Below are 25,261 nucleotides of genomic sequence, written 5' to 3' on the forward strand. Positions count from 1 at the left end.
AAAGCACTTCATGGCTCACCGACATGAGTGCTACGGGGCGGTAATCATTTAGGCAGGTGACCTTCACTTTCTTGGGCACAGGGACTATGGTGGTCTGTTTGAAACATGTAGGTATTACAGACTCGGTCAGGGAGAGATTGGAAATGTCAATGAAGACACTTGTCAGTTGGTCCGCACATGCTTTTGAGTACACGTCCTGGTAATCCGTCTGGCTTGAGCACATAACTTGAAAAGACACTTACATGCCATGATTTAGACTTTCATTATAACCCTTTTTACGATCTGTTTATTATGTTATGTCAATAACTGAAAGGATCATTTATGAAGAATGACAACAATCTTTCATTGCAGTCTGGTTTCTTTATTTACTTTCAACAGCAAAACATTCCAAACTGTGTATTCATTTGAAAAATGTAAATCAGTTATCATCTCCAGTATCATCACAAAGTCTATTTCGTAAAATGTTGTCGACATTCACATAGCAGTTATTTTGGTGGTGTCGGAGGTGGAACTGTGTTAGAGCTGTCAAATCCACAAGGGGCTCCTAGCAATATAACTAAAGCGGACATTGCCATTGGCTGCACGCAGTCGCATTAACAGAAATAATATACAGCCTTGTTTACACGTTTGAACACTGGAATGTAAAATGTAATCTACACCCCGATTAGGATGATAGAGATCCTCATTATTTAGTTGAATGATTTTTCAAGTTGAATGTAATTATTTCTACATAGTCTACCCTTTCTTGTTTTGAACTAAATCAAGGGGGCGGGTGTGGCTTCGTGACCATAATCACAAGAGCAGCTGCTCACCGATTTGACAGCTGCAACGCAGTTCCACCTCCGACACCACAAAAACATCCGGTATCGCCAGTTAACGCTTGATCTGATTGATTCTATGCTTTATTGATGATACTGAAGATTATACCATATAGACTGCCCTGTAGATAATCATTGCATTCTGCAATGAATTGTTTTATTTATTATGGATCCCCATTAGCTGCTGCCTGGGGTTCATCAAAATTAACGCAGTTTATACAATAAAAACATTACAACACATTTACAGATTTCACAACACACTGTGTGCCCTCAGGCCCCTACTACCACATATCTACAGTACACGGCAGACAGGGTATAGGCCAGGATGGTCCACCATGCAAAATGTTTGTTCTGGTCCTGCATCTTCTGGTGACCTATTGGAAAACGTACAACAATGATATTAAGATTACTTTTGTTTTCATGACAAGACAAAGTAACCTACACACCTGTGGAAGTTATCTACACCCTCCTATCAGCCAATCAGGGCTGTGTATGTAAATATATAATTTCATATTCAAATTTGATTCCTAACTTCCACACAATCAGACTGAGCATTTCAGTGGAGTCTCAGGGAAATAAATTATAAAAATATATATTTTGGCATTCTATTAAAAAAAACAAACACACAGTGAATTATTAGACAAAGTGATGATTAAAAAAATGTAATTAAAAAGACTGCTTTAAAATGAGTAATTAAAAAGAGTTGTATGATGTTGAACAACTTGTATGGTAAAAATTGATATTTTCTGTAAATCTGGTACCCTCACTTTGATCAAATTAATTTTAGAATACTTTGGAAAAGGTTTAACATTACATTACACACAGCTTCATGTCAAGTAAACATTTCCTCATTATAAAACACCAAAATTCAAACAATAGGACAAGGTTGTCCCTTTTCATCAGTGAATCATTTTTACAGACAGCATCACACCAACCATCATCACCATATCATCTACTAATTCTTTCCTCAGTTCACCTCATCCAGTTCCTTCTACATCCAACACCAACAGAATTAACAAACTTACTAATACTACGTTACATGTCCCTATACTCTATATATGGGCCATGTGCATTTTCTGCTGGTGTATTCTAAGGTAGCTCCTCTCTGAGAACCTCTTCCCACAGTGCGTACAGGCGAACGGCCTCTCTCCCGTGTGGACCTTCAGGTGCATCTTCAGCTGGTCCTGGCGGGAGAACCTCTTCTCACACTGGGGGCAGCTGTGGGGTTTCTCCCCTGTGTGGACCCTCTGGTGCCTCTTCAGGTTGGACGAGTCGGAGAAACTGGCCCGGCACAGTTGGCAGCCGAATGGTTTCTCCCCCGTGTGCATCCTCTGGTGGATCTCCACCTGTTTGGGGAAACTGAAGGCTTTCCCACAGAATGAACACGGGAAGCGCTTCTCTTTGGCGCTGCCACCTTTACTGACTCCATCTCTATTACTCTCATTTGTCAATGGGCTTGTATAGCCATTTGGTGTTGAGGCACTGGCATTGTCTGAGGTCTGGTTTAACATTAGGAGAGTGTCAGGAGGACAAAGGCCAGGGAGTGTCTGTGTTGTCGCAGGGTCCATGTTCCAGTTGATAGATCCTATAGAAGGCAGGATGAAGGCACCACCTGTTAGGGGGTCAACCTGAAGTGCCATCAGTCTCTCTGAATCACAACTATAGGAGCAGGACGGAGCATCGCTAGCCGAGTCTGTGTCTGTTCTCGCCAGCCGAATAGGGACACCTCCAAATCTACGCCTCGCCCTGGTCTCAGCCAGTCGGTTGTCATGGAGACTAAGTTCGGACGTTGTTTTGTGTCCGACTGTCTGTTTCTGGTTGTGGTTAACAGCGGTGTTCCCTAGCCCAGAGTTGAGGACGCTGTCCCATCCACTGACTTCCACTATGTCGCCTCTGGTCCTCGCCTGCTCAGTGATGTTGTCCCCAGGCCCCTTGGCTGCACCTTCCTGGTAGGGGGAATCCAAGATGGATACCCAGTCTCCTCTGTTAGCCTCCAGCCAACCACCTGCAGGAAGAGGTTAGAAAATAGACTTTACAAACATGGCAGAGAAAACTCTACATATGGAGTTTAAAAACATCTATTATCTGGTCAAGTTCATATATTGTGTGTTATTGTATGTAAACACAAGTTGAATTGATTTAATTTTATGAATGAAGAAAATGAAAAAAATAATAGCCAGGCGGTATTCCCATTGAAGATCTATTACTCTATGTAGGCTATATGTATTTCTCCCTTACCTTGCTCTCCCATCTTTAGTTGACTCAGCAGGTCAATGCTCTCTGGTTCGTCTTCTATTGTCTCCTCTTTGACTATCAGCAGATCAGGCTTCCCATCCTCCATGTCTACTGACTGTAAGAGATACAGAGTGAGAGGATGTTGGATCAAGAAATCTGATACGAGCACCCTGCTATGAAGCATCTTCTGATTGGGCAATGAGGGATTTCTATGAGTGCTATGCAAACATGTTAGTTGATTTTATTACTTGATACTCTTTAATGATTTGATCATTCAAAGACATGGTCCCACACTTCATACAAAATGAATCAAGACCAGGATCCGTATCCACAAAGAGTCTCAGAGTAGAAATACTGATCGAGGATCATGTCCCCACCTGTCTACATAGTCTTATTCATTATGATCTAAACGGCTAAACTGATCCTAGACCTGCACTCATGCAATGAGAGGCTTTGTGGATCCGAGCTCTGACCTAATACCATGCAGACAGTAGTTTACAGTGGGCTCACCTCAGTGAGACTGTTTGTGGTCTTGTGCTGCTCAGCTGGTTCCTCTGTGGGTTCAGGAGGAGGTGTAGTCTGGTTGTCCTCCATGACCATGTTCCCCAGACCTTCCTCACACCCCTCATCCTTCACCAAAAGCACCTCTGGACCCTCCTCCTCCTGGAATAGACAGGTGATACAGATTACACAGACATACACTCCCTCAGGTACATACACACACATAATAAACACACTTTCAACATGGAGTGTTTACCCATCCCCATTACGTTTGAGTCCTATACTGTAGTTACAGAATGACTTCATTGTCCCCCACGATGAAATCGGAGAGGGGACTATGGAACTGTCTCTGTACGCACGCTAGTCACACGTAATATCTCAGACACCACTGGCCCGAATTTTACTAAAGTTGGATTAATGAAACATCTTGCCATAGAGCTCTGGGTCCCAGTTTCCCAAAAGCATCTTAAGGCTAAGTTCATCATTAGCACCATTTTGGGAAACCGGGCCCTAGCATTTACAAAATGACACTGATTGGCCCAAGAGGGCGCTATAGCAATCAACTGAAATTCCAAACTTTGAACAAGCAGATCTCCTGTCTCGACATGTTTAGTGTTGCTTTGTTGTTGTTAAAACCATCAAGGTGGACATAAACTGAGTGTACAATACATTAGGAACACCTGCTCTCTCCATGACAGACTGACCAGGTGAAAGCTATGATCCCTTCTTGATGTCACTTGTTAAATCCACTTCAAGCAGGAAAAACTACTGTCGTGTGTATGCAGAATAGGGTGAGATCAGATGTAATGTATACTAAAGAGACTGTCAATGGATGTCTTAGAATGAAAAGTCCAATTTTGTGTTTATTAAACATAAACAAGTTTTGAATACACCATCTGAAAACCACATACATGTCTCAACTACAATTCTGCATGAACTTGATAAACTACTTTCATTTTCTTATTAAAAGCATCTTGGGAAAAACATTAAGTGGTTGAATGAAAGTATTAATAGGCATTTAAATAGGCATTTGTGAACATCATATAACTTACACAGTACAAACACAATATGTTAGACTTTTTAGGCTTATTCATTATATCACACAACGCTCTTATTTGTTGCAGAAAAGGACACACTACTGCTGTTTATTTTTTTATTTTGTATTTTATTAGGATCCACAATGAGCTGCTGTTAAGGCAGCGGTGACTCTTCCTGGGGTCCAAGCAGAAAACACAACAACAAATAAAATACATGATATACATAAATATATACTGAACCAAATTATAAATGCAACAATTGTATAGATTTTACTGAGTTACAGTTCATTTAAGGAAATCAATTCATTGAAATACATTCATTAGGCCCTAATCTAGGGATTTCACAACTGGTCACAGATACCTTCATAAAATGGACCTCAAGAGCTCATTACGGTATTCTTGTGCATTCCAATTGCCATTGATAAAATGCAATTGTGTTCATTGTCCGTAGTTTATGCCTGCTCATACCATAAGCCCACCGCCACCATGTGGAACTCTATTCACAACAGCAAACCACTTGCCCACACGATGTGATCTGCAGTTATGAGGCCGGTTGGACGTACAGCCAAATTCTCTAAAAACAACGTTGGAGGTGGCTTATGGTAGAGAATTGAACATTAAATTCTATGGCAAAAGCTCTGGTGGACACTCCTGCCGTCAACATGCAAATTGCACGCTCCCTTGAGACATCTGTGGCATTGTGTTGTGTGGTAAAACTGCACATTTTAGAGAGGCCTTTTATTGTCCCTAGCACAAGGGGCACCTGTGTAATGATCATGCTGTTTAATCAGATTCTTGATATGCCACACCTGTCAGATGGATGTATTAATGAAATGCTCACTAACAGGGATGTAAACAAATTTGTGCAGAAAATTTGAGAGAAATAAGCTTTTTGTGAGTATGGAAAATGTTATATTTTATTTCAGCTCATGAAACATGGGACCAACACTTTACATGTTGCATTTATATTTTTGTTCAGTGTACATACATACATACCACTACATTTACATTACAATTGAGTCATTCAGCAGATGCACCCATCCAGAGTGACCCACAGCTAGTGCATTCATCTTAAGATAGTCAGGCGAGACCACATATCACAGTCGTATCACATGCATAATACAATACGTAATACAATACAAAATGAATAGAATTGTCTGTGTGTCTCTTTACAATCACTGTTGTACTTTAATCTGTTTTTTTTATTATCTTGAGTTACCTGGGGCAGAGAGTTCAATTTAGTCATGGCTCTATTTAATACTGTGCGTTTCCCAGCCTCTGTTCTGGACCTGGAGACTGACGAGACCTCCGGTTGCATGTCTTGTGTGATACAGATAAGTTACTGTGTGCCAACTGCTTGAACAGATAGTTTGGTACCTTCAACGCATCAACACCCCGCAAAAAGACCAACAGTGACGTAGTCAATCTCTCCTCAACTTTGACATTCGCCATCTGTGTACATCTAAGTGCAAAACCTGCTGCTCTGTTTTGGACCAACTGCAATTTGCCTATGTTCTTCTTTGCCGCACCTGACCACACAACAGGAAAGTAGTCTTGATGCGACAAAACTTGGACCTGTAGGACCTGCCTGGTTGACTGAGGTATCAAGAAAGCTGAGTAACGCCTTCCCATTTTAGTAACTATTGAGTTTATATGTTTTGACCATGATATCTTGCTATCTAGAGTGACACGCAGCAGTTTAGTCTCTTCAACTTGCTCAATTGCCACATTTTACAATAATAGATCCAAATGAGGTTTAAGGTTGAGCCAGTGATTTTTACCAGAAATGATGATTTTAGTTTTTGAGATATTTAGCACCAGACTACTGCTAGTTACCAAATTATAAAACTGACTGGAGCTCTATGTTAAGGGTGTCAGTTATTTATTTTGCACCAGCAGTGTATACTGTTGAGTCGTCATTGTACATGGACAAACAGGCCTTATTCAAAGTCAGTGGAAGGTCATAAGTAAACACAGAAAACAATAATGGTCCAAGCCGGCTGCCCTGCGGTACACCACACAAAATCAAATTTGCATTAGAGAGGCTTCCATTAAAGAAAACCATCTGTGTTCTATTGGATTGATAACTGTCCATCCATAAGGCAGAGGATATTAATCCATAACACCTATGTTTTTTCAGCAATATGTTATGATCAAAGTCTAACAAAACAACTCCCACAATCTTCTTAACAATTTCTTGTCATCAGTCGTGTCAGTGCCGAGTATGTTGAGTGCCCTTCCCTATAAGCATGCTGAAAGTCTGTTGTTAATTTGTTTTCTGTAAAATAACATAGTATTTGGTCGAAGGTGCTTTGCTATTTTTGGGCAGCAGAATGACCTTTGTCTCCTTCCAGGCCTGAGGGCACACTGTCTTCTAGGCTTAGATTGAATATCTGGAAAATAGGAGTCGCAATATATTCCGCAACAAACCTCAGTAATTTACCATCCAGGTAGTCAGTTCCTGGTGGTTTGTCCTTATTTATAGATCACACTTAAAAATAAAATAAAAATCTCTTCCACACTAACTTTGCAGGATTCAAAGCTACAGCGCTTGTCTTTCATAATTTGGTGTGTTATGCATGAATATGAAGGCTCAGCATTTCTTGTTTGCATGTCATGCTAATCTTGTCAACAAAAACGTTATTAAAGTAGTTGGCAATATCAAAGGGTTTTGTTATGAATGAGCCATCAGCCTTAATGAAGGATGGAGCAGAGTTAGCTTTAATGCCTCGAATTTCATTTAAGAAATCCAAAGCTTTTTATTATAATTCTTTATATAATTTATCTTTGTTCCATTGTATAGTTTCTTCTTCTTTTTGTTTAGTTTAGTTACATGATTTCTCAATTTGCTGAATGTTTGCCAATCTGCTGTGTTTCCAGACTTATTTTCCATTCCCTTAGCGTACAGGCGAACGACCTCTCTCCCGTGTGGACCTTCAGGTGCCTCTTCAGATGGTGCTGGTGGCAGGACCGCTTCACACAGTGGGGGCAGCTGTAGCGTTTCATCCCTGTGTGGACCCTCTGATACTTCTTCAGGGTGCCAGCTTCCATGAAGCGCATGTGACACTGTGTACAGCTGTAGGGTTTCTCCCGTATGGACCCTCTTGTGGATCTCCACCTTCTGGGGGCAGCTGAAGCCTTTGTTACAGAACATGCAGAAGACCAGTTTTCTTTACGATTGCCTGATGTGGCTCCGACTCCCTGAGCCTGAGCTCTAGGCATGTCGTTTGAGTTAAATACCTGATCGAAAAGGACATGGCCGCGTGAATCGGAAGGCCCCATCGCGGTGGACACTGGGTCGCGATCCCTCAACGCGTTTCGTGACATTTATCGAAGCTTTCCCTGTAATCTAAGAAATCTCTGCCCTGTGAGTGTCTGTCACCTAGGTGATTATCTGCATTCCATGTTGTAGGAACTTCACAGTCACTTCATCTACGACCAGACCCTCCCCTTTCTTATCTTGGCACCCTTCAGAGTATACACTACTACTGTACCGGTTCCAGTCCCCTCTAAATCAGTCTGTGTCTCTAAACCCAAGGGCATGTTGCCAGAGTCCTTCTCTGTAGTGTAAGAACAAGAAGGATCACCACCACCAGTTTCTAACATATCACCATCCCCATGGGAATGAACCGTCCTCTGGCTCTGGTGAAATACCAAGAGGACAGCCCAGTCTCCCCAGACCCAGTCTCTCTGAGTCTGATCTGTGGTCAGATCCTGTGTGTAAGGGCCTGTGTGTTACAGTTAAAGCCTTGGGTGTCTGTTTCTGATTTGAGGACGGAGATCTGCGTTCCACTGACCTCCGTCATGCTGCGTTGGGTCCTGGGCTGCACTGGGGCGGTGGTGGGGTCCTCTGTGGCTACTGGGGTCGCTCCAGCCACTCCAGTTTTGATGTTTCTGCTGTGCAGTGGAGCTTGCTCTCCTTCAGACCTTTCCAGCTTGACCCCAGGACCTGCAGTCTCTGCATCTGCATACTGACACAAGAAGAGAGGAGGTTATTACTGGTACATGAGTACAATTGGATAACAATGTCCTAGGGAAGTCTCACAAGCTCCCCTATGGCAGATATACATGTAAGCAAGTAAATAGCTGAGTGGAGACTTTCTGAAATAAATCAGCCACATTTGATTTACAAAGTACTTGTAATTATTAATGCAACATTGTTACCCTAACCTCTATCACGTGCTGGGTTAATGTTCCACTCCCCTCATCAACAGTGATTGGTTGGTCATCTCTCCATGTATCGTGTCCCGCTGGCTTCTCAAAGCGCCTGTGGCCTCCAGTGAGATGTCCTTCACCTGAGAAAGTGATTGGGGGAAAATAGGTTGTTAGGTTAGCTATTGTCTACTCAAAGGTATAAAGACCCCTTTCTGTGTTTGCAAACATTGCTGCACGAGGGCGACATGCACAATTTGGTTGCAGAACACGGCGGAGTTGTCATAGAACGTCGCCCCCCCCAAAAAAATCTATTTACATATTTCTTATGAATGCATTGCAAACTACTTTTGGATTATAAAGGCTCATATGAATGTCCTGCTTAACATAATGTTTGTGTCATCTCAAATCAACTGCATTATACTTTTAAAAAAACACTTCAACTTGGCCCAGTAAAATGGCTCTTTGGCTAACTTTGCTACAGCCTATGTGAACGAGAGTCAGCATTCTAGTTAACAACTGCTGCATCCAAAGTAGATATTGTACAAAGATTACAACCAAATATAATGTTGGTGACTGTTCAAGCAATAATCAAAACAACACTGTAAGTGTACGACAACCCAAAAATATATTGCTGTGGTTACAACAACCAATGAATGTTTCTTTGTGGCGCTGAGTGAGGACTGGTTGACCTGCTTTTATTCTGCAATCTGCATCCAAAAGATGCGCGCCTCTGGTTAGAATATTCAGGGTTGGGTAGGTTACTTTCTAAATGTAAATCGGGAATGAGTTACCTGTCCAAAATTGTAATCAGTAATGTAACTTTTGGATTACCCAAACTCATTAACGTAATCTGATTACTTTCAATTACTTTTAGATTACTTTCCACTTAAGAGGCATTCGAAGAAGACAAAAATGAATATTACCAATTGAACGACATCTATTAAAAAAAACTTCAGTATATTTTAGTAAATACTTTCTTAACACTTATTTTTCTTAAAACTGCATTGTTGGTTAAGGGCTTGTAAGTAAGCATTTCACTGTAAGGTCGGTGCATGTGACAAAAAAACATTTTAATTGATTTAACAATGACATTCTAGACGATTATGTACTTCCAACTTTGTGGCAACAGTTTGGAATAGGCCCTTTCAAGTTTCAGCATGACAATGCCACTGTGCACAAAGCGGTCCATATAGAAATGGTTTGTCGAGATCGGTGTGGAAGAACTTGACTGGTCTGCACAGAGCCCTGACCTCAACCCCATCAAATACCTTCGGGATGAATTGGAACGCCGACTGTGAACCAGGCCTACTCGCCCAACATCAGTACCCTATCTCACTAATGCTCTTGTGGCTGAATGGAAGCAAGTCCCAGCAGCAATGTTTGAACATCTAGTGGAAAGCTTTCACAGAAAAGTGGAGGCTGTTATTTATTATTTATTTATTAAACCCTTATTTTACCAGGTAAGTTGACTGAGAACACATTCCCATTTACAGCAACGACCTGGGGTATAGCTACACCCCTACTCTTACGATAAGTGCCATGGGATCTTTAGTGACCACAGATAGTCAGGACACCTGTTTAACGGCACCCTACATAGGGCAATGTCAAGCTGAGGGAAGGGATTGGAAAAATGTAACCGCTTTTGCTATGGATGCAAGGACGGACCATCCATTATATCACAATTCTAGTTTTTACCATGTTTTGAGTCTATATAGTGTTTGTTTACATTTACTTTGTTTACAAATATTGGAATAAAACAATTGTATATTTTGGGATCTGATTGGGTTAGACAGTTGATCTAAGTTCATGAGGCAAAGGGGGACCAGCTCCATATTAATTAGAGGTCGACCGATTAAATCGTAATGGCCGATTTCAAGTTTTCATAACAATCGGAAATTGGTATTTTTGGACACCGATTTTGCCGATTTTTTATTTATCTTTTATTTAATCTTTATTTAATTAGGCAAGTCAATTAAGAACACATTCTTATTTTCAATGACGGCCTAGGAACGGTGGGTTAACTGCCTCGTTCAGGGGCAGAACGAAGGATTTTCACCTTGTCAGCTCGGGGGATCCAATCTTGCAACTTTACAGTTAACTAGTCCAACGCAATAACGACCTGCCTCCTTGCAAGGAGACTGACTGCCTGTTACGCGAATGCAGTAAACCAAGGTAAGTTGCTAGCTAGCATTAACTTGTTATGGCTGCAATCCCGCTAACGGGATCGATATGACAACTACCAGTGAAAATAGAGGGCGCCAAATTCAAACCACAGAAATCTCATAATTACAATTCCTAAAACATGTGTTTTTTTAATCATTTTAAAGTTAATCTTGTTGTTAATCCCAGCAAAGTGTCCGATTTCAAATATGCTTTTCAGCAAAAGCACTACAAACGATTATGTTAAGTCTCCACCAAACCACAATAAGCACAACCATTATCCAGCGAAATATAGCATTCGCAAAAATCAGAAAGAGAGAAAATTAATCACTAACCTTGAATTATCTTCATCAGAAGACACTCATAGGACTTCATATTACACAATACATGCATGTTTTGTTTGATAAAGTTCATATTTATATAAAGAAATCTGAGTTTACATTGGTGTATTAAATTCACTAGTTCCAAAAACATCAAGTGATTTTGCATAGCCACATCGTTTCAACAGAAATGCTCATAAATGTAGATGATAATACAAGTTATACACATGGAATTATAGATATACCTCTCCTTAATGCAACCGCTGTGTCAGATTTCAAAAAAAGTTTACGGAAAAAGCAACCCATGCACTAATCTGAGACGGAGCTCAGAACAGTTGCCAAATTAGCCGCCATGTTGGAGTCAACAGAAACCAGAAAATACATGATAAATGTTTCCTTACCTTTGATGAACTTCATCAGAATGCAGTCCTAGGAATCCCAGGTCCACAATAAATGCTTGATTTGTTCGAAAATGTCCGTTATTTATGTCCAATTAGCTACTTTGGTTAGCGCGTTTGGTAAACAATTCCAAAGTCACAAAGCGTGTCCACTATAACGTGACGAAATGTCCAAAAGTTCTGTAACAGTCAGTAGAAACATGTCAAACGATGTACTGAATCAATCTTTAGAATGTTGTTTACATATATCTTGAATAACGTTCCAACCGGAGAATAAGAATGACTTCAGATGACCGGTGGAACGCAGGTCCTTCCTGTGAACGCGCATGGTGAAAGCATGGTCAACTCGTGGCAGTGGTGACTATTTCCTGTCTCATTCGACCCCCCTTCACATTAGTCATCAGACAAAGTTCTATTGACTGTTGACATCTAGTGGAAGGCGTAGGAAGTGAAAACTCATCCATATCTCGCTGTAATTTCAATGAGAACTTGGTTGAAAATCTGCCACCCCCAGAAAAAAATACAAACAGGAAGTGGAATTTCTCAGGTTTTTGCCTGCAATATGAGTTCTGTTATACTCACAGACATAATTCAAACAGTTTTAGAAACTTCAGAGTGTTTTCTATCCAATACTACTAATAATATGCATATATTAGCAACTGAGACTGAGGAGCTGGCCGTTTACAATGGGCACCTTTTCATCCAAGCTACTCAATACTGCCCCTGCAGCCATAAAAAGTTTAACTTAAATTATAAAAAACAATCAATCAATCATAATCACGAGTTAACTACACATGCTTGATGATATTACTAGATATTATCCAGCGTGTCACGCGCTGCGTATAATCTGACTGAGCATACAAGCATTAAGTATCTGACTGAGCGGTGGTAGGCAGAAGCAGGCGCGTAAACATTCATTCAAACAGCACTTTTGTGCGTTTTGCCAGCAGCTCTTCGTTGTGCATCAAGCATTGAGCTGTTTATGACTTCAAGCATATCAACTCCCGAGATGAGGCTGGTGTAACCGAAGTGAAATGGCTGGCTAGTTAGCGCGCGCTAATAGCGTTTCTAATGTCACTCGCTCGCTCTGAGCCTTGGAGTGGTTGTTTCCCATGCAGGTAAAGCTGCTTCGAGGGTGGCTGTTGTCGATGTGTTCCTGGTTCGAGCCCAGGGAGGAGAGAGGAGAGGGAAGGAAGCTATACTGTTACACTGGCAATACTAAAGTGCCTATAAGTACATCCAATAGTCAAAGGTTAATGAAATACAAATGGTATAGAGAGAAATAGTCCTATAATTACTACAACCTAAAACTTCTTACCTGGGAATATTGAAGACTCATGTTAAAAGGAACCACCAGCTTTCATATGTTCTCAAGTTCTGAGCAAGGAACTTAAACTTTAGCTTTCTTACATGGCAGATATTGCACTTTTACTTTCTCCAACACTTTGTTTTTGCATTATTTAAACCAAATTGAACATGTTTCATTATTTATTTGAGGCTAAATTGATTTTATTGATGTATTATATTAAGTTAAAATAAGTGTTCATTCAGTATTGTTGTAATTGTCATAATTACAAATCAAATAAATTGGCCGATTAATCGGTATCGACTTTTTTGGTCCTCCAATAATTGGTATCGGAGTTGAAAAATCACAATCGGTCGACCTCTAATATTAATGCCCATGATTTTGGAATAAGATGTTCGACAAGCAGGAGTCCACATACTTTTGGTCATGTAGTGTAGTAATCTGGGGAATTATTGCATACTGTCCAAAAACTGACCCAAGACATCTGAACACATGTGCAGAGGAGAACCGGGCAACAGGCACTGAGCTATATGAAGACAAGAACGGGGCGACAGCCCCCGCCTTCTGCAAAATGTACCTCTTGCCATTCCTCTGTACCGATCAAGGATCTTGACACTACTGGTACGACTGGCGAGGGTGCGCTCTCGAATGGTCCTCTCTGCGCGTTCCCGTGCCACCTTCAGGTCCAGTAGCTGTAGTTTCCTCCGCAATGCCCTGTTTTCTTTCTGGCTTTGACTTATTTCCAAACGAAACACTGCATAGTCGTTGTCTACGAGTGTACATATCTCTGCAACGGCTGCATTCGCTAGCATCTCCATAATGGAGGCTATTTGAGTGTGAAAGCCCAAACCGTTAAAGTTATCCATTGGCATTGTTAGCTGATGTTAGCAGCTAGCTAGCGTTACTTAGAAAACATCTATCAAGCAAGTCCTGTCTCCAACACGAATTAAACGGCTTTCAGTTAAAATATGAATATGTTTTGTTTCCGTGTGTTAATAAACGTCTAAGTAACAAAAATGAAACACTAACGTGGGAGTTGTTCTTGGTCAATGTTCACTTCCGTTTACACATAAGAGAAAGGATCTTATTGGTTCGCGTCATTGCTCAAAGGGCGTGGTGAAATGAAAAACGTATGCGAGCTGTTTGAAATCCAAATAAGGTACTGCTTATTACGTTACACATTAAAGCGCCAATCAGTGTTTGAAACAATAAGGGAAGTCTCCTCTTCTGTTTCTGTAAAAAGCTTAGGGATAGGGTTGGAAAAATGTAGCCGCTCTCAAATTCATAGACAAAGCTAAGGATGCAAGGGCTGACCAGCCACTCGGGCACAACGGTCTAAAGCGTTACATCTCAGGGCAAGAGGCATCACTACAATTCCTTGTTCGAATCCAGGCTGTATCACATCCGGTCGTGATTGGGAGTCCCATATGGCAGCGCATAATTGGCCCAGCGTCGTCTGGGTTTGGCCGGGGTAGGCCGTCATTGTAAGAATTTGTTCTTAACAGACGTATTTAAAATAAAAATCAATGATATCAAAATTCTAGTTTTAACCATGTTGAGGCTATATCGTTCTTGTTTACATTTACTTTGTCTACAAATATTGGAGTAAAACAATTATATATTTTGGGTTCTGATGGGGTTAGACAGTTGAACTAAGCTCATGAGGCAATTCTAAGTTATGTTATTCAAGAATCAATGGGTACATATTCATTTATGAGAACAAAAATGCATGTAGAAACTGCAGATGGCCCCTTTAAAAATGTGAAAATGTGCAGTTACTTTATACATTTTTAGACTTATATATTAATGGTATGTGCCCATTGGTTCTTGGAAAACTCCGGTATCATCTTTCTACAGCGATTAAGCAAGTCTGAAATTTCAGAGCTTCCGACATGACGTGAATGCGCCATTAGTCCCTTATAATCTAGTTTGTTAAAAAGCCTTCAGAAACAAAATAACAAAATGTAGGCCAATCCTATCTTTGCTAAATACATTGTTTTATTATTTTCTTTAGAGACATTGAACAGGTCATTTGCATGTCTTCAATATGGAAATATATTGTTACAAATAGTGAAAAACAGGGTTAAGCTGTAGAAAAGGAAACTAAGCTGCCTGACTAAACTAACCAGAAGGGAGTGCTAGAAAGCTGGCCATTTTTAACAGTCACCACCAAATGTGTTGTACAAATTTTAAATCAACAACAAAGGGCAGCAAGGGTAGACAGACATTCACTGAGAGAGATGACTTGAAGACTTGTGGTCATCCAGCGAGGCAGAGATGTAGATCAGATGGGCAGCTGGTCCAACAGATGTCCTGTCTCTTGGTGTACCTGGCCGCCCTGTCCCAAAGGTGCCTGAGGTCCCCAGACCAGGGTGTGACATGGTGGGGGTCAGTGCAGGCTGTGAGACGGTTCTGGAAGAGGGGAGCCATCAGGATGCGGCGATAGATCCGGTGGCGGCCGCCCCCTCTGCACAGAAACAGGCAACAGGAGGATCTCGGCAGTGAGGGCTTATAAGGTCCCCAGGTGAGGAGCAGGAGTTATCTTCACACCCGGCATGGTGTCAGCTGAGGACACCAGGACTGGAGGTCGCAGCGGCAGAGCTGAACAAGGGTCTTAGGACTGGAGACCGCAGGGCTGCAGCTGCAGAGCTTGACAATAACTCTCCGGCTGGATACTTAGGTGGCTGAAGCCACGAAGCAGCAAATGGCGGTGACTGCCGGACCCAGGCAAAGGGACAGGTGGGGGCCAGGCAGGACGAGCAGATGAAGGCCCCAGATAATGAGGTTGGGCCGGAGTGAAGACTGCGACGCCGCCCCATCAGCGACAGGAGTGGCCCCCAGGACAGGAGCTGAGGTAGGCTTGATCTCCACAGCAGCGACGGCTCAAGATCACATGACCAGAGACAGCTGCACACCTGAAAGAGAGGGAGATAAAGGGGGATACCTAGTCAGTTGTCCAACTGAAATGTGTCCTCCGCATTTAATCCAACCCCTCTGAATCAGAGAGGTGCGGGGAGCTGCCTTAAACTGACATTCACGTCTTCCGCTCCTGGGGAACAGTGGGTTAACTGCCTTGCTCAGGGGCAGAACAACAGATTATTACCTTGTAAGCTCAGGGATTTGATCCAGCAACCTTCCGGTTACTGGCCCACCACTCTATCCACTAGGCTACCTGCTAAATATTCAAAGATGGAAGAGAGCTAGACCCTGGGTCGTGAAGAAACTGAGTGCCCAGAGCTAGTGACTTGGGGCCTGACCGAGCTTGAAACTTGGGCCTGACCGGGCTACAGACTTTGAGCTAGGGGGAGTTAGACCTATTGGGACCGAGAGCCGTGGGCCTACTGGGATAGGAGACTGGGGACCTAGCATAGCAGGAAACTGTGAAGCCACTAGGTGATCAGGGAACTGAGGGCTATTATGCTCTGGACCTACTGGGGCTATAGACTGAGGACCAAGTAGGACAGAGGGTGAGGTGTTTCCTATGACAGGACACTGAACACGTCGGTCAGGAGGGGCTAGCAAGAACACCAAGGCTGGGACCGGCAGGTCCCTACAGCCAGGGGCTGACAGGGCCTGGACAACAGACATGGACCAAACCACTGCAGCAGAGACTGGAGGGGGCCCCCAGGGAGAAGCAGGGAGATGTCTTTAGACAGCAGCAGGCTGGACATCGAAGATGGGACTTAGCAGATCCCACCAGACAGGGACCGGAGAGATCTGAGTGGCACGGCTGGACTTGTTGCCTACAGCAGCTGCAGGCATGGCTCCCACAATCTGGACCAACTGACATTCTGAGGTGTCGGCTGGAGTAGGAGTAGGGGTTCTCCCTCAGGGTGGGAGCCCTGGCAGCTCCTCCATCCCTGGAGAAGGCACTGGAACCACTATGAGGGATGCCACAGAGGGAGTCAGTTGGAGCACAGTGGTATGGTGCTCCCCCAGGGTGAGCTCAGACAGCTCCTCTGGCCCTGGGGAAGGCTGAGGTTCCATGGTAGGAGTGGCTGTAGTAGGCCCCACTACTACCTTGAGCTCCAAGGTAGGAGCAGGCTGGATCTTAACAGCTGAGGGATCGAGACCCGGGCTGATGGCGACTCCGACGCTGATGGTGAAAGCTCATGCTAATGGTGACGCTGATGAGCAGTTTTAAACATGGTGAGCCACAGCAGCTGGCAGCGAATGAGCTGTACTGCGGCAGAGGACCTCGAACCTGTCCCTTATAGCATGCAACCGATCCTTCTGCAACAAGTTGGGGGGAAGTGTCTTGCTGTGTCTTCAAATGAAATGAAATGTATTTATATAGCCCTTCTTACATCAGCTGATATCTCAAAGTGCTGTGCAGAAAGTGCAGAAACCCAGCCTAAAAGTGAGTCCAAAATGACAATACATTATTCACCATTTATTTCTATTGGGCACAAAATCATCTGACACAACCAAAACAAACAGAAAATGCATCCAACAAATTTGTAGTCACAAGCTTGGTGTAATCATTGCTTGCAAGGAATATGGGACCAAATACAAAACTTTTGACCACTTTAATACACATAACTGAATTTGTCCCAATCATTTTCAGCCCCTAAAATGGGGGGACTATGTACAAAAAGTGCTAAACTGTTCACTCAATATGGATGAAAATACCCTCAAATTAGAGCTGACAGTCTGCTCTTTAACCTCATAGTCATTGTATAATTTCAAATCCCAAAATGCTAGAGTACGGAGCCAAAACAACAAAAAATCTGTCAGTCCCAAAAATTACAGAGGGCACTGTATATCTAAGCAGTCTCACGAGCAAAACCCTTTATTGATAGGCTTGGCTACTTGGCAAACCCAATGGGCAGGACAAAAAAAAAAGCCTTGTTTATTAATACAAGGGTTACCAGCACAAAAAGCACATATCTTCTCTTGTTCCATTAGTAGAAGGGCAATTTGCGTCACAGCTGGATAGGTTGCACTTCCGTTCACAAAATCCATGCCAGTTACAACTATGACCTGCTTTTCCTTGGTTTTAAATGTCTCGATATGCGCTGCATGAAATTGTGACTTTTGCACTTGTTTTCAACGACACACCTTAAATATTACCACCCCTCCCACCTCAGAGCTAATGAGCTGAGATTAGACAAAAATTGCTGAACCTGGCGCATGGGGTGGAAAACGCCAGTGTCAGTTTTTAACATAGTAACATTTGAACTAACGTGAGCTTGCCCTGCCATAACGCCAGGCGAAAATAGAGCTCCAAAATCTCCTATGATCAGTATCTTTCAAGCTGAGAGCAGACTTGTTTAGAAAGAACAGTGTTAGCAAGAAATAAAATACAAAATAATGACTTTATTCCATCTACATCACCTCAGCAAGGTAAGTATTCAACTGTCCTTGTTCTAGCCTTGGTTTACTGTCTCTATAAAAACAGGTATTTACACAATCCTGTTTCAAATGACAAGTTAACAAAGGGCTAATGAGTGGTTAACTGTCCTCTTACCCAGTGGTGAAGTGGTGCAACAAAAAAAATCCTGAATGCGAAGGCGCCCTAAAATGATAGAATCCATATTGGTCTTTCACAGTCAGGCCAAAACTTAGAGATGGAAAGAGGCCTCATCATTGTATCCGTGCCATTATGGCGTCTGTGGCAGCATGGGCAGCGCCACTGAGTCGATCTCCATTTTGAAGTAGCCAAGTTTTTCCCCCCACAAATTGCATTTTGGATCATTTGCCCGTAGGCCTACCACCGTGTCCACATTGCGAAGATGTGAATAAATAATAAATGATAAACATTGTAAGATAAACATTCTAGATCTGCTCCATCAGCTTTATTGACACAGTCTATACCTCCACTGCACTACTTTGATAGGCATCGTGGGGATTAAGAAGCGACTATAATCATTGCCCACTGAAAAATAAGTGGGTATATGGCCACCTGCGTACATCCTCCAGAACACCACTGCTCTTACTCCAGGACACTTCACATGATAACTATAATATGTCAGCTAAAGAATGGTTTCCAGACATCCCCTGCGTACATCTGAAGACACACTGCTATGATTTCTCCCCATTGTGGACACTCCTATGTCTGATAAGGCTACTCCGGAAGGAGAAGCTCTTGTAACATAGTTTGCACTTGAAGGGCCTCTCCTTGGTGTGAACGGTCTGGTGCTCCTTCACATAGCTTGCCTCAGCAAAGCGCTTCCCACACGTGGAGCAGGAGAACAGCTTGTCGGCGTCCGTCCTATTGCTTGGCCTCTTACGTTGTGACCCAATGACACCAGAGGAGGTAGAAGCAGGAGCCATCGCCCTCAGGTTGTTAGTCTTTGAGCTCCCTCCTTGACCTTTAGCCATTGTTTGGGTGTTGTTGGGATTGTGTGCTGTGTTATAGGCTAGGTACCTCTTGTGGTGAACACCCATCCTGACCCTGTCTGTATTGGTGGGGTAACCTTGAGGTATCTGAGGAAGGCTAGACCCAGGTCCAGTCCCAGGCCTTCTATGAACCCAGTCACAAGGCATTAGACGAGAACCTGAAGGAGAAGACAGACTTCCTGTTAGACTACCACCAGGGGGGTCTCCCATCACTCTCTGTGAAGGCTGAAGCCCAGGGTGACCTGCTCTGTTCATCATGGATACTGTGGTGTTTGTATCATAGGAACAGGAGGGTCTATCTCTATCAGCCTCAGGTCCTGCTTCATCCCTGCACTGAGACTGTGAAGAGAAGGGTCTGGGCTGCAGACTGGATCCCTGACTGGAGCCTCTGTCTCTCTGATGACCACCAGGACTGAGGTTGTTCAGTCCCTCTGTCCACTGGTTGTGTTCTGTGTGGTGGTGGAGTCTCTGCCCCTCTACGTTGGGTCCTGGCTCCGACTCGGGAAGGAAGAGCGATGGCTCCTGATCCAGGGTTCTGATCCGGGGCCAGGGTTTGTGACCAGCCACCTCAGAGGTCCAGTATTTCCAGCCAGCAACACCGGATATCAGCAGGTCCTCATGGACTGCAGACTTTAAACACAAATTGAATAGAAAAGTATAAAGTTTTATATAAGAAACTTTCCTGTACACACGGAAACATGACATTATATTATAAAATGTTAACCACAGTTAAGCCCATCTCTAACAATGGATTCAAAGTACCTAACAATATGGAGCCATTGGAGTTTATTATAAAAAGTATCCATATGTGTTGATAAAAAAATTATATATAATGTTTTGGTTCCACTGAGATAAGGGAAACTCAGTCGCAGCAATTAAAAAATAAATAAAATTGTCAGTCAATTTTGTAATTCAGTTCAACTGGTCACACATTCATAACGTGAAGTTAGCTTCACTGATAGAATGCATTTTTAAATACTTTGAAGGATAAATGTAACAAGACACAATCATTATTTCACTATAAACCACAGTGTCAAACAGGACAAGGTTGTCACTCTTCATCAGTGAAGCATTTTTACAGACACCATCACACCAACCATCACCATAATCTACTCTGCCTCATCATACTCATTCTTTCCTCAGTTCACCTCATCCAGTTCCCTACGACTTCCTAAACCAACAGAATTAACTACAAACATACTAATTAGTACTACATTACATTATACATGGGGTGTGTGCATTTTCTGCTGGTGTACCTCTGAGAACCTCTTCCCACAGTGTGTACAGGCGAACAGCCTCTCTTCTGTGTGGACCTTCAGATTTTGCTGGTGGGAGAACCTCTTCTCACACCGGGGGCAGCTGTAGGATTTCTCCCCTGTCTGGACTCTCTGGTGCCTCTTCAGGTTGGATGTGTCTGAGAAACTGGCCCAGGACCGGTGGCACCCCAACAATGTCTCTCCCGTGTGCATCTTCTGGTGGATCTCTGCTTGTTTGGGGAAACCGGAGGCTTTCCCACAGAACGAACGCAGGAAACGCTTCTCCTTGCCAATACATCTGCTGATAGCATCACTACTACTGTAATTTGTCAATGGGCTTGTATAGCTTGTCTGAGGTCTGGTTTAACATTAGGAGAGTGTGAGGAGGACAAAGGCCAGGGAGTGTCTGTGTTGTTGCAGGGTCCATGTTCCAGTTGATAGATCCTATAGAAGGCAGGCTGAAGGCAGCACCTGTTAGGTTAACCTGAGGTGCCATCAGTCTCTCTGAATCACAACTATAGAAGCAGGAAAGAGCATCGCTAGCCGAGTCCGTCTGTTCTCTCCCGCCGCATATGCACACCTCCCTGTCCCCGCAGACCAAATCTATGTCTCGCCCTGGTCTCATCCAGTCTGTTGTTATGGAGTTCAGTTGTTGTTTTGTGTTTGACTGTCTGTTTCTGGTTGTGGTTAACAGTATTGTTCCTCAGCCCAGAGTTGAAAACGCTGTCCCATTCACTGACCTCAACTATGTCGCCTTTGGTCCTGGCCTGCTCTGTGATGTCGTCCCCTGGGCCCTTGGCTGCACCCGTCTGGTAATCCAAGATGGCCGCCCAGTCTCCACTATCAGTCTCCAGCCAACCACCTGCAGGAAGAGGTTAGAAAATAGACTTTAAAACATGGCAGAGAACTCTACATATGGAGTTTTTTTTTTGTAAATTACCTGGTCAAGTTAATACATTATAATGTCTGTTTTTGTATGTAAACATAAGTTGTACTGATTTCAGTTTAGGAATAAGGAAAATTAGGAAAAAAACAATAGCCAGGCGCATTACCATTCCCATATTACTGTATGAAGGCTATATGTATTACTATTCCCATTGAAGATCTATTACTGTATGTAGGCTATATGTATTTCTCCCTTACCTTGCTCCCCCATCTTTAGTCCACTCAGCAGGTCAATGCTCTCTGGTTCGTCTTCTATTGTCTCCTCTTTGACCAGCAGCAGATCAGGCTTCCCATCCTCCATGTCTACTGGCTGTAAGAGATACAGAGTGAGAGGATGTTGGATCAAGACATCTGATATCAGCACCCTGCTATGGAGCATCTTCTGATTGGACAATGAGTGATTAATCGAGACCTGGCCTTTATCCGTACCTCAGTGAGACTGTGTGTGGTCCTGTGCTGCTCAGCTGGTTCCTCTGTGCGTTCAAGAGGAGGTGTAGTCGGGTTGACCTCCATGATCATGGTCCCCTCAGGGTTCCCCAGACCCTCCTCACACCCCTCCTCCTTCACCAGCAGCACCTCTGGACCCTCCCCCTCCTGGAAGAGACAGGTGATACAGATTACACAGACATACACTCCCTCAGGTACGTACACAGATAAACACTTTCAACATGGAGTGTTTACCCATCCCCACTACATGAGTCCTATACTGTAGTTACAGAAGGACTTCATTATTGTTAAACTCATCATGGTGGACATGAATATGATGTGGGTAAATATGAGTCAGCTATAGTCAGACAAACCTGACGAAACTATTTTGATGTGTACAGTAAGTGTTTGTTAGTGTGTAGGTATATTTATCAAGTGTATATTGGTTATAAAGTGCTGTCGTTTTTATGCAGAATACGGTGAGATCAGATGTGATGTGTACTAAAGAGAGTCTAAATGAAAGTCTTAGGATGAAAAGTCCCATTTTGTGTTTATTAAACAAGTTTTAAATACATCATATGAAAACCACACATACGTCTTAACTAAAATGATGCATTCATTTTCTCATTAAAAGTGTCTTGGGAAAAAAATAGTAGTTGAATGGAAGTAATGAAACAGGCATTTCCTAACATCATGTAGCCTACACAGTACCAACACAATATGTAATAGACTTTTTAGGCTTATTATCACACAATGTCTGCAAGCAATATTTTACTCAGGAATATTCAACATTGACTGACATTGAACATTGATCTGTTACTCTCGTTATTCCAAATGCATCTGTGGATCTTTTCTGCTGACAACAATGAAAATGAACCTTCGTCTTTAAAGGAAGACTCAGCGCTATGAGGTTGCCAGGAGCAGCACCGCAGATATTGCGATGAGTGCGATGCAAGACTTTGGTCTCACCTAGTCACAAAGAGTACCCCCGCATGCACACAGCTGTGGGACCAAAACCGCAGAGAAGTTTAGCCTCTCACGTCAACGTTCTTAGTTCTTGAGGAAATTGACCCATTACTGCTGTTTTTAATTTGTGCATTTCATCATCTCGCTGAGTCTACCTTTAATGCCGGGTTAAATCTAAACATCAGAAGCCATTGAGTGGAATGGTTACTTTCTATGTTATAGAGTGGAATGGTTTTTCTGCTGGTGTATCCTTAGGCATCTTCTCTCTGAGAACCTCTTCCCGCAGTGCATACAGGCAAATGGCCTTTCTCCCGTGTGGACCTTCAGGTGCGTCTTCAGCTGGTGCTGGCGAGAGAACCTCTTCTCACACTGGGGACAGCTGTAGGGTTTCTCCCCTGTGTGGACCCTCTCGTGCCTCTTCAGGCTGCAGGCCTGGGCGAAGCACATGTGACACTGGGGGCAGCTGAATGGTTTCTCCCCTGTGTGGACCCTCTGGTGGATCTCCACCTTCTGAGGGCAGCTGAAGCCTTTGTTACAGAACATGCAGAGGAACCGTTTCTCTTTACTATTGCCTGATGTGTCCCCCCCTCCCTGAGTCTGGGCTCTATCCCTGTCATTTGAGTTTAATACCTGATCGAAAAGGACAAGGCCGTGTGAATCGGAATGCCCCATCGACGTGGACTCTGGATCACAATCCCTGAACGTGTGTAAAAGGGAGTGGGTGGCGACATTTGGATTTGTCTCTAAGCTTTCCCTGTAATCTAAGAAATCTCTGCCCTGTGAGTGTCTGTCTCCTAGGTGACGATCTGCATTCCATGTGGGAGAAACGTCACCCTCCACTTTCTCCTCATCTACCACTATAACCTCCCCTTTCTTATCTAGGCACCCTTCAGAGTACACACTACTACTGTATCGGTTCCAGTCCCCTCTAGGCAGATCAGTCTGTGTCTCTAAACCCAAGGATATGTTGCCTGGTTCCATCTCTGTAGTGTAAGAACAAGACGGATCATCCCCGCCAGTGTCAAACGCATCACCATCCCCACAGGAATAAACCGTCCTCTGGTGAAATACCGGTAAATACTCTGAGCTGGGAGCAGGACGACAGCCCAGTCTTCCCAGCCCGAGTCTCTCTGGGTCTGATCTGTGGTCAGATCCTGTGTGTACAGTTAAGATCTTGGTGTCTGTCTCTGACTTGAGGACGGCGTTCGGCGTTCCACTGACCTCCGTGATGCTGCATCGGGTCCTGGGCTGCGCTGGGGTGGTGGTGGGGTTCTCTGTGGCTATAGGGGGCACTCCAGTCTGGATGTTTCTGCTGTGCCGTGGCTCCTCCTCTCCTTCAGACCTCTCCTGCTTGATCCCTAGAACTGAAGCCTCTGCAGACTGACACAAGAAGAGAGGTAATTACCAGTATTTCGCAGAGAAGTCTCACAAGCTCCCCTATGGCAGGTAAATGTGGATGTACTGTACATGTAATCACGTGAATAGCTGAGGGGAACACTTACTGAAATAAACAGGGACATTTGATTTACAAAGTAACTGTCATTCTTTATGCAACACTAACCTCTATCACAATAACATGCTGGGTTGAGGTTCCACTCCCCTCATCAACAGTGATTGGTTGGTCATCTCTCCATGTATTGTGTCCCGCTGGCTTCACAAAACTCCTGTGGCCTTCACCTGAGAGTGGGGAAAAAGTGGTGGTTAGATACTGTAAATGCTCAAGTCTCGGCCTTCTGCTAAATGTAAAGTACCTCTTGCCAGTGCTCTGTATCTGACACTACTGGGACGACTGGCGAGGACGCGCTCTCGCATTGTCCTCTCAGCGCGCTCCCGTGCCACCTTCAGTTCCAGTAGTTTCCTCCGCAATGCCCTGTTTTCTTTCTGGCTTTGAGTTATTTCCAAACGAAACACTGCATAGTCGTCGTCTACGAGTTTACAAATCTCTGCCACGGCTGCATTCGCTAGCACCTCCATGATGGAAGCTATTTGAGTGTGAAAAACCATACAGTTAGCCATTGTTAGCTAACGTTAGCAGCTAGCGTTACCTATATACCATGTATCAACCAAGTCCTGTCTCCAACGCGAATTAAACACTACGTGAGGTAAATATGTGACGCTGTGCAGTTAAATTAGTCATATGTTGAGTTCAAGAGTGTTAATAAAGGTTTAAATAACAACAATAAAAACGCTAACTTGGAAATTGTTCTTGGTCACGTCTTTGTGTGATTTTCCGGCAGACTAGACACTGTGATTCGTTTTGCTGCCTGTCACAGGTCGGAGTGTGAATTGCACATTTTGTCACAAAAAAATTGTTCAAGCAAAGTAAAAAAGTAAATCGCACCACCATCTAACCCTACACATATACACCACTATACCCCAAAAACCAACCAACCCTA

At 43.4% G+C, this 25,261-nt stretch overlaps 3 protein-coding genes across 9 annotated transcripts in view; all 3 read right to left on the minus strand.

The window, feature by feature from the left end:
• LOC112261341 (zinc finger protein 184-like) overlaps positions 1–25,261 on the minus strand; it is a 307,911-nt gene that overhangs the window by 34,260 nt on the left and 248,390 nt on the right. The window lies entirely within an intron of this gene.
• On the minus strand, positions 352–25,117 carry LOC112261331 (zinc finger protein 777). Of its 5 annotated transcripts, none has more exons than XM_042330502.1 (7): positions 24,617–25,117; positions 24,427–24,542; positions 24,087–24,245; positions 21,993–22,067; positions 3,564–3,653; positions 3,057–3,168; positions 352–2,823 (listed from the first exon to the last, which is right to left on the minus strand). In XM_042330502.1, the coding sequence occupies exons 1-7, from the start codon at positions 24,879–24,881 to the stop codon at positions 1,871–1,873; spliced, it is 1,770 nt and encodes a 589-aa protein (XP_042186436.1). In that variant the 5' UTR covers positions 24,882–25,117; the 3' UTR covers positions 352–1,870. The 5 variants fall into 5 exon arrangements, with proteins under 5 accessions (XP_042186436.1, XP_042186437.1, XP_042186438.1 ...); XM_042330503.1 differs by having other exon boundaries at positions 3,564–3,641; positions 21,981–22,067; XM_042330504.1 differs by lacking the exon at positions 3,564–3,653 and having other exon boundaries at positions 21,903–22,067.
• On the minus strand, positions 17,445–21,715 carry LOC121847798 (zinc finger protein 316-like). 2 transcript variants are annotated; one of them, XM_042330563.1, is made up of 3 exons: positions 21,672–21,715; positions 21,269–21,390; positions 17,445–19,902 (listed from the first exon to the last, which is right to left on the minus strand). In XM_042330563.1, exons 1-3 carry the CDS (start codon positions 21,682–21,684, stop codon positions 18,955–18,957), a joined length of 1,083 nt encoding a protein of 360 aa, XP_042186497.1. In that variant the 5' UTR covers positions 21,685–21,715; the 3' UTR covers positions 17,445–18,954. The 2 variants fall into 2 exon arrangements, with proteins under 2 accessions (XP_042186497.1, XP_042186496.1); XM_042330562.1 differs by lacking the exons at positions 21,269–21,390; positions 21,672–21,715 and adding an exon at positions 20,529–21,262.

This window comes from Oncorhynchus tshawytscha, linkage group LG11 (genome assembly GCF_018296145.1).
Source record: "Oncorhynchus tshawytscha isolate Ot180627B linkage group LG11, Otsh_v2.0, whole genome shotgun sequence".
Lineage (NCBI taxonomy): Eukaryota > Metazoa > Chordata > Actinopteri > Salmoniformes > Salmonidae > Oncorhynchus > Oncorhynchus tshawytscha.

Bases quoted from the DNA above. Each gene is read 5' to 3' on its own strand.
- LOC112261331 (XM_024436599.2), bottom strand. From the start codon at position 13,802: ATGCCAATGGATAACTTTAACGGTTTGGGCTTTCACACTCAAATAGCC. The intron at 3,717-8,388 runs GTCAGTGGAACG...TGTCTATTCCAG, and splicing joins CCCAACGCAGCATGACGGAG to GAGGAGGAGGGTCCAGAGGT. The intron at 3,169-3,563 runs GTGAGCCCACTG...TATCTCTTACAG, and splicing joins CCACAAACAGTCTCACTGAG to TCAGTAGACATGGAGGATGG.
- LOC121847798 (XM_042330562.1), bottom strand. From the start codon at position 20,741: ATGCACACGGGAGAGACATTGTTGGGGTGCCACCGGTCCTGGGCCAGT. The intron at 19,903-20,528 runs GTACACCAGCAG...TTGTGTTTAAAG, and splicing joins GTGGGAAGAGGTTCTCAGAG to TCTGCAGTCCATGAGGACCT.